The following is a 12804-nucleotide window of genomic DNA, read 5'->3' as shown; positions in this document are numbered from 1 at the left end:
GGAAGACAGTTCACTAATTGGAATAACAAAAGTTTTCTTTTCAAATTAGCAACTATAAGACTAACTACAGTATTACGTTGAAGGTGAACCATCAACCATTCTTAATCATGATACTAATTTAGGGCACATTTTACAATCTTTTCCTACCTTTGATGATATGTAACAGTAAACCTTTTTGGGTTTCTTCACTTTTTCGGTTGTCTGATTTTCCTGATCCCCATCTTTATCATCATCTTCCTCATCCATGGTGGTCGACTGGTGTCGGCTCGCAGAGGCATGTGCAACTGGTGATGATTGCCACTGTGAGTGAGCATAATTTGTTGTGCTATACAAGTATGCCTCAAAATAAACACTGCTACCTGGAGTTGATACATTCCTTTCTACAACATTCTTCTCATGTTCTGTTAATAAAAAGTGTTAAGTAATCAATAGAAGTAACCTTCGCACAGAAACATTGTTACTCAGATAAAGCAATACATAACACAATTCAGCAAACCATATCAAAATAAAAATGCTGGAAACAGTAGGTTAAGCAGCATTTAGAAAGAGAAACAAAGTTAACATTTCAGGTTGAAGAGCCTCTATCAAAATTAAGAATGAGAAAAAAAAAGCAATTTAGTTTTAAATTACAAAGTGGGTGAGAAGAATGTACAGTAGAAGGCATTGGAGGAAAATTGCATGGTCAACCATGGCAACTTTTGCAAACAGATCAAGACTGATGAAGAAAGATGATTTACCACAGTCATTTGTGACTTTGATAAATGGTCTATTAAGCAATATGGCAGGGATGAAAATGTGATTCGAAGGTTTCAAACACTGATACAGGACTGGTGAATACAGTTCTGATGAAGGGTCTTAACCAGAAACGTCAACTGTCTACTCTTTTCCTTTGATACTGCCTGACCTGCAGAGTTCCTTCAGCATTTGAGTTCCTTGATGAACACAAGGCTGGAAAGTAGTTAAATCTGGAAGATAGATCATTGGACACGGGCAATAGTTTGCTATGAACTCTAAAATGGAAAACTACTTCATAGGTAATAACATGGGCCTCATGCCCTACTTACCACTAAGGATGATGATGTCAAACTCGCCGTTACCAATCAATTGATCCCAGTACATAACAGATACCCGAAAGCAACCTCTTTTCCACAAGGTCAGGTTAAGAAAAACCAGGCACGTAGTCTTATTTGAAGAAATGGTTTTGTTAAATAAAATATCAGAATCTTCATTTTCATGAGCGCCAAGCTGAAATACAAATGAGACATTAATCAGGTTCTGATGTGCTATTTATTGGATGTTTGCACAATCTTAGTTAAACCATTTCAAATGTGTTCCACTACTGCCTATGTGCAAAGCATGCAGAAGAAGGTATTCAATACCAGTTTACATCCATATTATTCCATTTGATAAAAAGACTGATTTTAACTGTTTTGTAATGGGGCTATGTGGAGAGGAGACAATAATTTCCTACAGTGGCTAGAGGAAAATATAGAACAAAGCTACTTCTGATGGAGGCTATTCACTTCCTAATGTTCATTGGTGAAATCTTCAATCCACATCTAATCTTCTCTCCATTATTTAAAAGAGAATACAAATGGGAAGTAACTGGGTAAGGAAATTAAAAAACTGAAATACATCCTCCAAAAGTAGAAGATCACTCATGAACACAAGTATTTGCATTTCTTTACATTTCTAGTTAATGGTACAACCGTGTCCTTTACAACCTTGTCATCCACCCTCCCATGCACCACCCTTATCCACGTTTCTCCATAAACCTTCTTCCATTGGCATTGTTTTTATGAACATGACAAGTCTTCCTAAATCATCCATAAGAAAGAATGTAAGAACAGCCTCCGAGGGCCACACCTGTGCTAGGTGCATCAAGCTGCAGCTTCTTTGAGACCAAGTTAGGAAACTGGGGCTGCAGCTTGATGACCTTCAGCTTGTTAGGGAAAGTGAGGAGGTGATCAATAGGAGCTACGGGCAGGTAGTCACACCAGGGTCACAGGAGACAGATAAGTGGGTGACTGTCAGGAGAGGGAAGGGAGAGTGTCAAGTAGTGGAGAGCACCCCTGTGGCTGTCACCTTTAACAATATGTACTCCATTTTGAGTGCTCTTGGGGGTGGGGGGGAACCTACCTGGGGAGAGCAACAGCGGCCATCTTTCCTACACTGAGTCTAGCCCTGTGGCTCAGAAGAACAGGAAATGGAAGAGGATGGCAGCATTAATAAGGGATTTTATAGTAAGGGGGACAGACAGGCGATTGTCTGGGCGTGAAAAAAAAAACATGAATGGTAGTTTGCTTCCCACTTGCCAGGGGTCGTGACATCTCTGAACTCATCCACAATACCCTGAAATAGGAGAGTGAGCAGCCAGAGGTTGTAGTACATATTGGTACCAACGACATAGGCAGAAAAAGACAGGAGGTCCTGAAAGCAGAATACAGGGAGTTAGGAAGGAAGCTGAGAAGCAGGACTTATAGGGTAGTAATCTCAGGATTGCTGCCTGTGCCAAGTGACAGTGAGTATAGGAATAGAATGAGGTGATGGATAAATGTGTGACTGAAGGATTGGAGCAGGGGGCAAAGATTCAGATTTCTAGATCGTTGGTACCTCTACTGGGGCAGGTGTGACCTGTACAAAAAGGACGTGTTGCACTTGAATCCAAGGGGGACCAATAGCCTGGCGAGGAGGTTTGCTAATGCTTTTGGGGAGGGTTTAAACTAGGTTTGCAGGAGGGTGGGAACCGAAGTGAAGAGACAGAGGATGGGGCAGTTGGTGCACAAGTAGAGACAGCTTGTAGCGAGTTTGTGAGGAAGGATCGGCAAATGATAGAACAAAGATGCACTCAGCCTGATGGTTTGAGATGTGACTATTTTAATGCAAAGGGAATCATAAACAAAGCAGATGAACTTAAGAGTGTGGATCAATACGTGGTACTATGACATCATGGTCATTACAGAGACTTGGATGTCTCAGGAGCAGGAATGGCTGCTGAATATGCCGGGCTTTAGATGCTTCAAAAAAAAAGACAGGGAGGGAGGCATAAGTGGTGGGGGCATGGCATTGCTAATCAGGGATAGTGTCAAGGCTGCAGAAAAGGAAGAAGGTATGGAGGGATTGTATACTGAATCAGTGTGGGTGGAAGTCAGAAACATGAAGGGGGGCAATAAGTCGACTGGGTTTTTTAAAAATATAGACCCTCCCAATAGTAACAGGGACATCGAGAAGCAGATAGGGAGGCAGATTCTGGAATGGTGCAATAACAAAGGGGTTGCCGTGATGGAAGATTTTAAACTTTCCTGGTATTGACTGGCACCTCCTTAGGGCAAGAGTTTGGATGGGGTGGAGTTTGTTAGGTGTGTTCAGGAAGGACGCAATATGTAGGTAAGCGAATGAGAGGAGAGGCTGCACTTGATCTGGTATTAGGAAATGAACCTGGTCAGGTGTCAGATCTCTTGGTGAGATAACATTGTGGAGGTAGTGCTCATAATTCTTATCTCCTTTACCATAGTGCTGGGATAGGAGCAGACAATTTAGGAAAACATTTAATTGGGGTTGGGGGAAATATGATGCTATTAGGCAGGAACTTGGGAGCAGATGTTCTCAAGGAAATGTGTGGCAGAAATGTGGCAAATGTTCAGGGAATACTTGTATGGTATTCTGCACAGGTATGTTCCATTGAGGCAAGGAAAGGAAGGTAGGGTAAAAGGACCATGGTGTACAAAGGATGTGTTAAATCTAGCTAAGAAGAAAGGTTCAAGAAACTAGGTATGATAGAATTCTAGAAAATTACAAGCTTGCCAGGAAGGAGCTTAAGAATGAAATTAGGAGAGCCAGAGGGGGACACAGAAAGGCCTTTGCTAGCAAGATTAAGGAAAATCCCAAGACATTCTACAATTGAAACGCTTGAGTGTAGAGGCATTAAGAAAGAGGATATGCTGGAGAATTTGAAAAGCAGTGTTCGATAAGTTGTCGGGACCAGACGAGATATACACCAGGCTACTGTAGGAAGCAAGGGAGGAGATTGCTGAGCCTCTGGCGATGATCTTTGCATCATCAATAGGGATGGGAGAAGTATTGGAGGATTGGAAGGTTGCAAATGTTGTTCCCTTGTTCAAGAAAGGGAGTAGAGATAACTGAGGAAATCATAGACCAGTGAGTCTTACTTCAGAGGTGGACAAGTTGTTGGAGAAGATCCTGCGAGGCAGGATTTATGAGTATTTGGAGACATCATCTGATTAGACATAGTCAGCATGGCTTTGCCAATAGCAGGTTGTGCCTTACGAGCCTAAATGAATTCTTTGAGGGTGTAACAACACACTGATAGAGCAGTGGATGCAGGGTATATGGATTTCAATCACGCATTTAATAAAGATGCCCATACAAGGCTCATTCAGAAAGTAAGGAGGCATGAGATCCAAGGAGACCTTGCTTTGTGGATCCAGAATTGGCTTGCCCATAGAAGGTGGTTGTAGATAGTTTGTATTCTACATGGAGGTCAATAACCAGTGGTGTTCCGCAGGGAATTGTTCTGGGACCCCTCCTCTTTGCGATTTTTGTAAATGACCTGGATGAAGATGTAGAAGTGTGGTTAGTAAGTTTGCTGATGACATAAAGGTTGGCGGTGTTGTGGATAGTCTGGAAGGCTGTCAAAAGTTACAGCAGGACATCGATAGGATACAGAACTGGGCTGACAAGTGGCAGATGGAGTTCAACATAGGTAAGTGTGAAGTGGTTCAGTTTGGTAGGTCAAATTTGAAGACAGAATATAATATTAATGACAAGACTCTTGGCAGTGTGGAGGATCAGAGAAACTTTGGGGTCCTTGCCTATAGGACACACAAAGGTTGACAGAGTTGCTAAGAAAGCATATGGTGTTCTGGCATTCATCAATTGTGGGATTGAGTTCAAGAGCAGTGACGGCTATACATGACCTTGGTCAGACCCCACGGAGTACTGTGTTCATTTCTGGTCACCTCACTACAGGAAGAATATGGATACTATAGAAAGAGTGCAGAGGAGATTTACAAGGATGATGCCTGGATTGGAGAGTGTGCCTTATGAGAATAGGTTGAGTGAACTTGGCCTTTTCTCCTGGGAGTGACGGAGGATGAGAGGTGACCTGACAGAGGTGTATAAGATGATGAGAGGCATTGATCATGTGGATAGTCAGAAGCTCTTTCCCAGGGCTGAAATGGCTAGCATGAGGGGGCATTGTTTTAAGGTGCTTGGAAACAGATACAGAGGCGTTGTCAGGGGTAAGTTTTTCCACACAGAGAGTGGTGGGTGCATGGAGTGCACCACCGGAGACAGTGGCGGAGGCAGATACAATAAGGTTTTTTTAAGAGACTCTTAGATAAGTACATGGAGCCTAGAAAAATAGAGGGCTATGCAGTAGGGTAATTCTAGGCAGTTTCTGGAGTAGGTCACATGGTCAGCACAATATTGTGGGCCAAGGGGCCTGTAATGTGCTATACATTTCTATGTTCTATATAACAGGCAAACAATCAACCTTGTTTGATTCTTTCCAAGGGCTGGCCGGTCTCAAATATATCCAATGTTTAACAATCAGTTATATCCTAACAACCTGGAGGTCCAACTTGCTATTTGCCATTGATAGCATAATTGTTAGGTTGGATTAATAATTCCTATACAGGTAAAACAATAATGAGGGTGTATAGATTTAACATGATTGGGAGTTAAGAAAATATATTTTCACGTAATGAGTGTTGAGACTCTGAAACCTGAAAAGGGTGGTGGTGGAAGGAGCCCATACTTAAAAAGGTACAAAGGTGATCACTGAAAGCACTTACGAATGGGAAGTGGAATTAACCTGATGCTCATTTTGGCTTTCATGATTATCCTGAAATAAATGAGCTGCTCTGTGCTTTCGATTTTTATGAATACAAGTATTCTTTCTCAATCAGCATTCTTAAATCAGAAATCACTGAAAGATATTGTTTGGTGTGCTACCTGTGTCAGTGACACTAATTGGATCTGGAATCTGGACTCAATTTATGAAATTTTCCAAGCCTTCTGTTCATGACAGCAAGTAATGTTCCAGCAACTTGCATTATTTAATTAGTTAGTTTGAGGTGACTTGTGAATTGAATTTGCTGGATTTGTTATCTTTACAATCAAAATAATGGCATATTCGCGCCATTCCTTATATTTTAATCACTCACCTCTTTTATTTGCACTTTATAATTATCTTGGTCATCAATGGCCAATGCATTGCTTGTTGGATTATCATACTCATCACGAGGGGCAATCTGCAATGTGTATTCTTGCCCATTTGTTAGAACCAGAGTGGAGAAGTGGTAAAGGATTTTTGTTTTTGCTGGAAACACTATTCCTATAAATGAAGGATAAAGAAGATTTCAGATGCAAAGGTAGGAGGCTATTTTGACTATCAAGTGAATTAAAATTTCCCAGCAACAAACTGAGTTCAAATACAGATCAGGCCAGGTACACGATAAAGAGCATGCTATATTGTTGCAATTATACTGCGTTAACTAAAATACTTCTCTATGGTACTGGAATAGTTATTCCACATTCCCTCTCTACAATTCCTAGAATTTCAGTCTACAGCTAATTCATAAGGATGAGTATTCCAGATTTCTTAATTAATCCATCCAGGTAGGGCCTCAAGTTCCTAATTTTACATCAAAACTTTTCTTAAATAATTCTGAGATTGCTGCACATCTTATCAGAGATCTATTTCATTAGAACATGACATTTGCAATTTTGGTCTATGTATTTGACTTGCGTGTTAGATTAAATAATATTCCAGTTAACCTTTTTCATTTCTTTAAAAACATATTAAACTCTACAAAAATTAATTTTGAAACCTCCCTTCTAGGATAAAAAGCACAAGTTTTATTAGCCTTCCTCACAACCGAGAGAGAACACTACAGCACATAAAAAGGCCTTTGGCCCATCTGGCCATTTATAACCATTCATCTGTCTAGCCCAATCAGACCACAGTCCTCCAATCCATGTACCTATACAAATTCTCTTAAAATGTTAAAGGGGATAAAATGCTAACCTATTCAACCTTTCCCTTTAACTTGGGTCCTCAAGTCCCAACAAAGTCCATAGAAACCATAGAACTACAGCACAGAGACAGGCCCTTTGGCCCTTCTTGGCTGTGCCAAACCATTTTCTGCCTAGTCCCACTGACCTGCACACGGACCATATCCCTCCATACACCTCCCATCCATGTATCTGTCCAATTTATTCTTAAATGTTAAAAAAGAACCCGCATTTACCACCTCGTCTGGCAGCTCATTCTATACTCCCACCACTCTCTGTGTGAAGAAGCCCCCACTAATGTTCCCTTTAAACTTTTCCCCCCTCACCCTTAACCCATGTCCTCTGGTTTTTTTCTCCCCTTGCCTCAGTGGAAAAAGTCTGCTTGCATTCACTCTATCTATACCCATCATAATTTTATATACCTCTATCAAATCTCCCCTCATTCTTCTAAGCTCCAGGGAATAAAGTCCTAACCTATTCAACCTTTCTCTGTAACTGAGTTTCTCAAGTCCCGGCAACATCCTTGTAAACCTTCTCTGCACTCTTTCAACCTTATTTATATCCTTCCTGTAATTTGGTGACCAAAACTGAACACAATACTCCAGATTCGGCCTCACCAATGCCTTATACAACCTCATCATAACATTCCAGCTCTTATACGCAATACTTTGATTAATAAAGGCCAATGTACCAAAAGCTCTCTTTACGACCCTATCTACCTGTGACGACACATTTAGGGATTTTTGTATCTGTATTCCCAGACCCCTCTGTTCCACTGCACTCCTCAGTGCCTTACCATTAACCTTATATGTTCTACGTTGGTTTGTCCTTCCAATGTGCAATACCTCACACTTGTCAGTATTAAACTCCATCTGCCATTTTTCAGCCCATTTTTCCAGCTGGTCCAAGTCCCTCTGCAGGCTCTGAAAACCTTCCTCACTGTCTACTACACCTCCAATCTTTGCATCATCAGCAAACTTGCTGATCCAATTTACCACATTATCATCCAGATCATTGATATAGATGACAAATAACAATGGACCCAGCACTGATCCCTGTGGCACACCACTAGTCACAGGCCTCCACTCAGAGAAGCAATTCTCTACCACCACTCTCTGGCTTCTTCCATCGAGCCAATGTCTAATCCAATTTACCACCTCTCCTAGTAAATGTTCTCTACTCTTTCAGGCCTCACCAACATCTTATTCAATTTCAACATAACATCCCAACTCCTGTACTCAATACTTTGATTTATGAAGGCCAATGTACCATAAGCTTTCTTTATGGCTCTATCCTCATGTGATACCACTTTCAAGGAACTATGGATTGTATTCCCAGATCCCTTTGTTGTATCACACTTCTCAGTGCCCTACCGCTAACCATATAAAACCTACCATAGTTGGCCCTTCCAAAGTGCAACACCTCACACTTGTCTGCGTTAAAGTCCATCTGCCATTTTTCAGTCTATTTAACTCGCTGGTCCAAATCCTGCTGCAAACCTTAATAATATTCCTTGCTGTCTACTATGCCCCCAATCTTGGTGTCATCTGCAAATCCGCTGATCTGTTTACCATATTATCATCTAGATCACCGATATTATTATGATTATGAGGACACGCAGTCCCCTTTTATTGTCATTTAGTATTGCATGCATTAAGAAATGATACGTTTTTCCAGAATGATATCATGAAAACACAGACAAACCGAATTAAAAACTAACAAAAACCACACAATTATAACATGTAGTTACAACAGTGCAAAGCAATACCATAATTTGATAAGAACAGACCATGGCACAGTAAAAGTCACAAAGTCTCTCAAAAGTCCCATCATTTCACGCAGATGGTAAACCTCCAGCGCTGCCAACTTGCCGATGCAGCATCCTGGAAGCATCCAACCACAGTCCAACTCCGAGTCCATCCGAAAACCCCGAGCTGCTGACCACCTCTTCGACACCGAGCACCGTCTCTGCCGAGTGCTTCGACCCCGGCCCTGGCAACAGGCAATACGCAAAGCCGAGGATTTGGGGCCTTTGTCTCCGGAGATTCTCGATCACACAGTAGCAGCAGCAGCAAAGCGGGCATTTCAGAAGTTTCTCCAGGTGTTCCTCTGCGCTGCTCATGGCTGTCTCCATCAAATCAGGATTGTGCACGGCCCCCTAGTTACACATAATCGATATTCATTCGGAATGGCTGCGCGCGCTGCATCGCACCACCATCTTCTCCTCCCTCATATAGATGACAAACAACACACCCAGCACTAACCACTGTGGCACACCACTAGTCACAAGCCCACAGTCAGAGAGGCAACCATCTACTACCACTCTCTGGCTCTTCCATGAAGCCAATGTATAATCCAATTTACTACCTCATCTTGAATGCTAAGTGATTGAACCTTCTTTACCAACCTCCATTCAGGACCTTCGTCAAAGGCTTTGCTAAAGTTCATGTTTACAACATCCACTGCCTTGCCTAAACTGGTAACTTCCTCGAAAAACTGTAAGTTTGGTTAGACATAACCTACTACGCACAAAGCCACGCTGACTATCCCTAATCAGTCCTTGTCTATCCAAATACACACACACACACGCACACACACACACACCACCTATATACACACCTAATCCTGCTATGCACATCCTTCTTTTTCTTAACCAGGGCCTCAATATCTCTCGAAAGCCAAGGATTCCTAAACCTATTATCCTTGTCTTTTATTCTGACAGGTACATACGAAAACTCTATACTCCTATTCACCAAATAATCTTTGACAGAAAACAACCTGTCACAATCCACACTTGATACATAGGAGATCTAGTATCTTACTTTCTCCATTTGGGATGGGAGAAACACATATACTGATTAAGGAAATTTTCCTGAGCATATTTGACAAACTCTTTCCCATCTTGCCCTTTTTAAAGTATGGGAGCCCCAGTCAATACGTGGAAAATTAAATTCACCTTCCTTCACAATCTGATGTTTCTTGCAACCATCTGCATTCTCTCTGCAAATTTGCTCCTCTAAATCCCACAGACTGCTGGGAGGTCAATAATACAATCCCATTAATGTGGTCATACCTCTCTTATTCCTCAGTTCTACCCATATAGCCTCAGTACATGAGTTCTCCCATCTATTCTGACTGAGCACTGCTCTATCACATCTAAAACAACACAATTCCAGAACAATGAGCTGCTAGCCCTGCCCCTCCTGCAACCAAGTCTCACTGGTGTCATAAGTGCACGTGCTGATCCATGGCCCAAGGTTATCCACTTTTCCTACAATACTCCTTGTTTTGAAATATAGGTATTCAGTATATTAGTCCCATCATGCTCATCCTTTCAGTTCTTGACTTTGTATGCAGGCTTAGCAACATATTTTCCCATAACCATTCCACTATCTGCTCCGGTGCTCAGGTTCCTATCCCACTGCAACTCTAAACCCACTCGCTTCTCCCACCCTCCACCCCTCATGCAGCACTAACAAACCTTTCCACTAAGATATTAGTTCCCCCTCCAGTTAAATTGCAAACCATCCATTCAGTACAGCTTCCTCCTTGCCTGGAAGAGAGCCCAATGATCCGAAAATCTGAAGCCTCTCTCCTGCACCAACTCTTTAGCCATGTGTTAAACTGTATGATCTTCCTAGTTCTGGCCTCACTAGCACATGGCATGGGTAGCAATCCTGAGATCACACCTCTGGAGGTTCTGTCGTTTAACTTAGCACCTAACTCCCTGAACTCACTTTGCCAGACCTCATCACCCCTCCTACCTATGTCTTTGATACCAATGTGGAGCACAACTTCTGGCTGCTCATCCTCCCACTTAAGAATGCTGTGGACTCAATCCGAGATGTCCCTAACCCTGGCACCCAGGAGGCAACAAACCATCTGGGAATCCTGTTCTTGTCCACAAAACCTTCTTTTTGTTCCCCTAAGCATTGAATCCCCTATCACTACATCTCATTTCTTCTCCCAATTTCCCTTCTTAGCCAGAGAGCCAAACTCAGTGCCAGAGATCTGACAGCTGTGACTTTTCTCTGCTGGGTCATCCCTCCCTCCCCCCACCCCCCCAAATGAAATCCAAAGTGGCATACCTGTTTTAGAGCAGTCACAGGGGTACTCTGCACTGACTGCCTATCCTCTTTCCCCTACTGACAGTCACCCAATCACCTGTGTCCAGCATCTTGGGTATAACTACCTCTCTGTACGTCCTGTCTATCAAGCCCTCAGCCTCCCAAATGATCCAGAGCTTATCTGGTTCCAGCTCCAACTCCCTAACAGCTTGTTAGAAGCTACAGCTGGATACGCTTCTTGTAGGTGTAGTCATCAGGAACACTGGAGATCTCCCTACCTTCCCACATCCCTCAAGAGGAGCATTCCAGTATTTTGTCTGGCATCCCCACAGCTCTAAATGAGCATTAAGAAATAAAGAATAAATACCAGAGGAAAAAATCTATGGCCTAGCCTCTCCTCGCCAAAGCCTCAACTCCCCACTCCAACACTGTCCTGGTCCCACAATGGCCACTCTGTTTAAACCTGTTTTTTTTTTATTGGTCCTTGCCAAGTGATTAATCATGCATAATTAAGAACAAAATGCCTAACTAAGAGGCAAATGTCTGCTTTGCTTGAATATCATTGCCTTTCCACTGAACAGAATTGGACACAGTGTTCAAAGTAGAGAAAGACAAGAAAATTATGCCATTTGGTAGTTGGCTCCTCTGGCATATGATCCATTAATTTGTTTAAATAATTCATTATTTAATTGGCTTTGTTGATTCATACTGTGCACTGAGCTTCAAACATATCAAAACTTTTCAATGTTTCTCAACTTTATAACTATTTCAACTTCAGTCAACCAGTATCTTGTTCAATTATTTTCCTTCCTTTGAGCTCTATTCAATTTTAGTCAAGTCATGAGCAACATTTGCAAATTAACCACTTCATTACAATTATACATGCTCATTTCAATTTGAAACTGCAGATCTCAGAAAAGTAACATCTTGTTTTAAGGATCATAGTTTTATTAGAACTTTGCAACAAGTCATTTCTTCTGCCTTGCTATGAATTGTCAAAGAAGAAAACAGGCCCATCCTAATAACTTTAGGTATTTCAGAAATTTGTGTACTCAAACCGGTTTATCAGTTACTAACTTCTTAAATGAAATCTAACCTTAAAGCTATTTCTGCAGTTAATTAAGTTAAAAGAGTGGGAGCATTGTCATAATGAATACTTGAAGCATTACCAGCTAGATAAAAATACATCATAAATATTAACTCCCAAATCAATTACTAAAAAAAATCAGAAAGAAATGTGAGAGAAATGAAAAAAATTAATAGACTGGCAACAGATCCCCTTGAATGCTAGTTGTTTTCTTCTGACCAGACTGGGCATAGCATTCTAATACTCTGTGAAAAAATGTTTGGAAATTTGATCACTCCCTCCACTAATTATGCAATTCAACTTAGACAATAAGTGGAGTAGGCCATTCAGCTCTTCAAGCCAGCACCACCATTCACTGTGATCATGGCTGATCATCCACAATCAGTACCCTTTTCCTGCCTTCTCCCCATATCCCTTCTCTCCGCTATCTTTAAGAGCTCTAACTCTTTTTTTGAAAGAATCCAGAGAATTGGCCTCCACTGCCTTCTGAGGCAGAGCATTCCACAGAAGCACAACCCTCTGTGTGAAAAAGTTTTTCCTTAACTCCGTTCTAAATTGTCTACCCCTTATTCTTAAACTGTGGCCTCTGGTTCTGGACTCCCCCAGCATCGG

The 12804-nt window shown here is 41.7% G+C and overlaps 1 protein-coding gene across 10 annotated transcripts in view; it reads right to left on the bottom strand.

The window, feature by feature from the left end:
- Positions 1–12804, bottom strand: part of arel1 (apoptosis resistant E3 ubiquitin protein ligase 1) — a 98835-nt gene that overhangs the window by 47971 nt on the left and 38060 nt on the right. For all 10 annotated transcript variants that reach the window (XR_010017428.1, XM_063043993.1, XM_063043984.1 and 7 more), the window contains 3 exons: positions 6189–6358; positions 1065–1245; positions 148–401 (listed from right to left, as the gene is read on the bottom strand). Coding sequence is in view for 9 of the 10 variants with exons in the window: in XM_063043993.1 (XP_062900063.1) it covers positions 148–401; positions 1065–1245; positions 6189–6358 (605 nt within the window). In the remaining variant the exon portion in view is untranslated. The remainder of the gene's footprint in view (positions 1–147; positions 402–1064; positions 1246–6188; positions 6359–12804) is intronic.

Source organism: Mobula hypostoma, chromosome 1 (assembly GCF_963921235.1).
Source record: "Mobula hypostoma chromosome 1, sMobHyp1.1, whole genome shotgun sequence".
Lineage (NCBI taxonomy): Eukaryota > Metazoa > Chordata > Chondrichthyes > Myliobatiformes > Myliobatidae > Mobula > Mobula hypostoma.
This window is presented reverse-complemented; position numbering and strand designations above follow the sequence as displayed.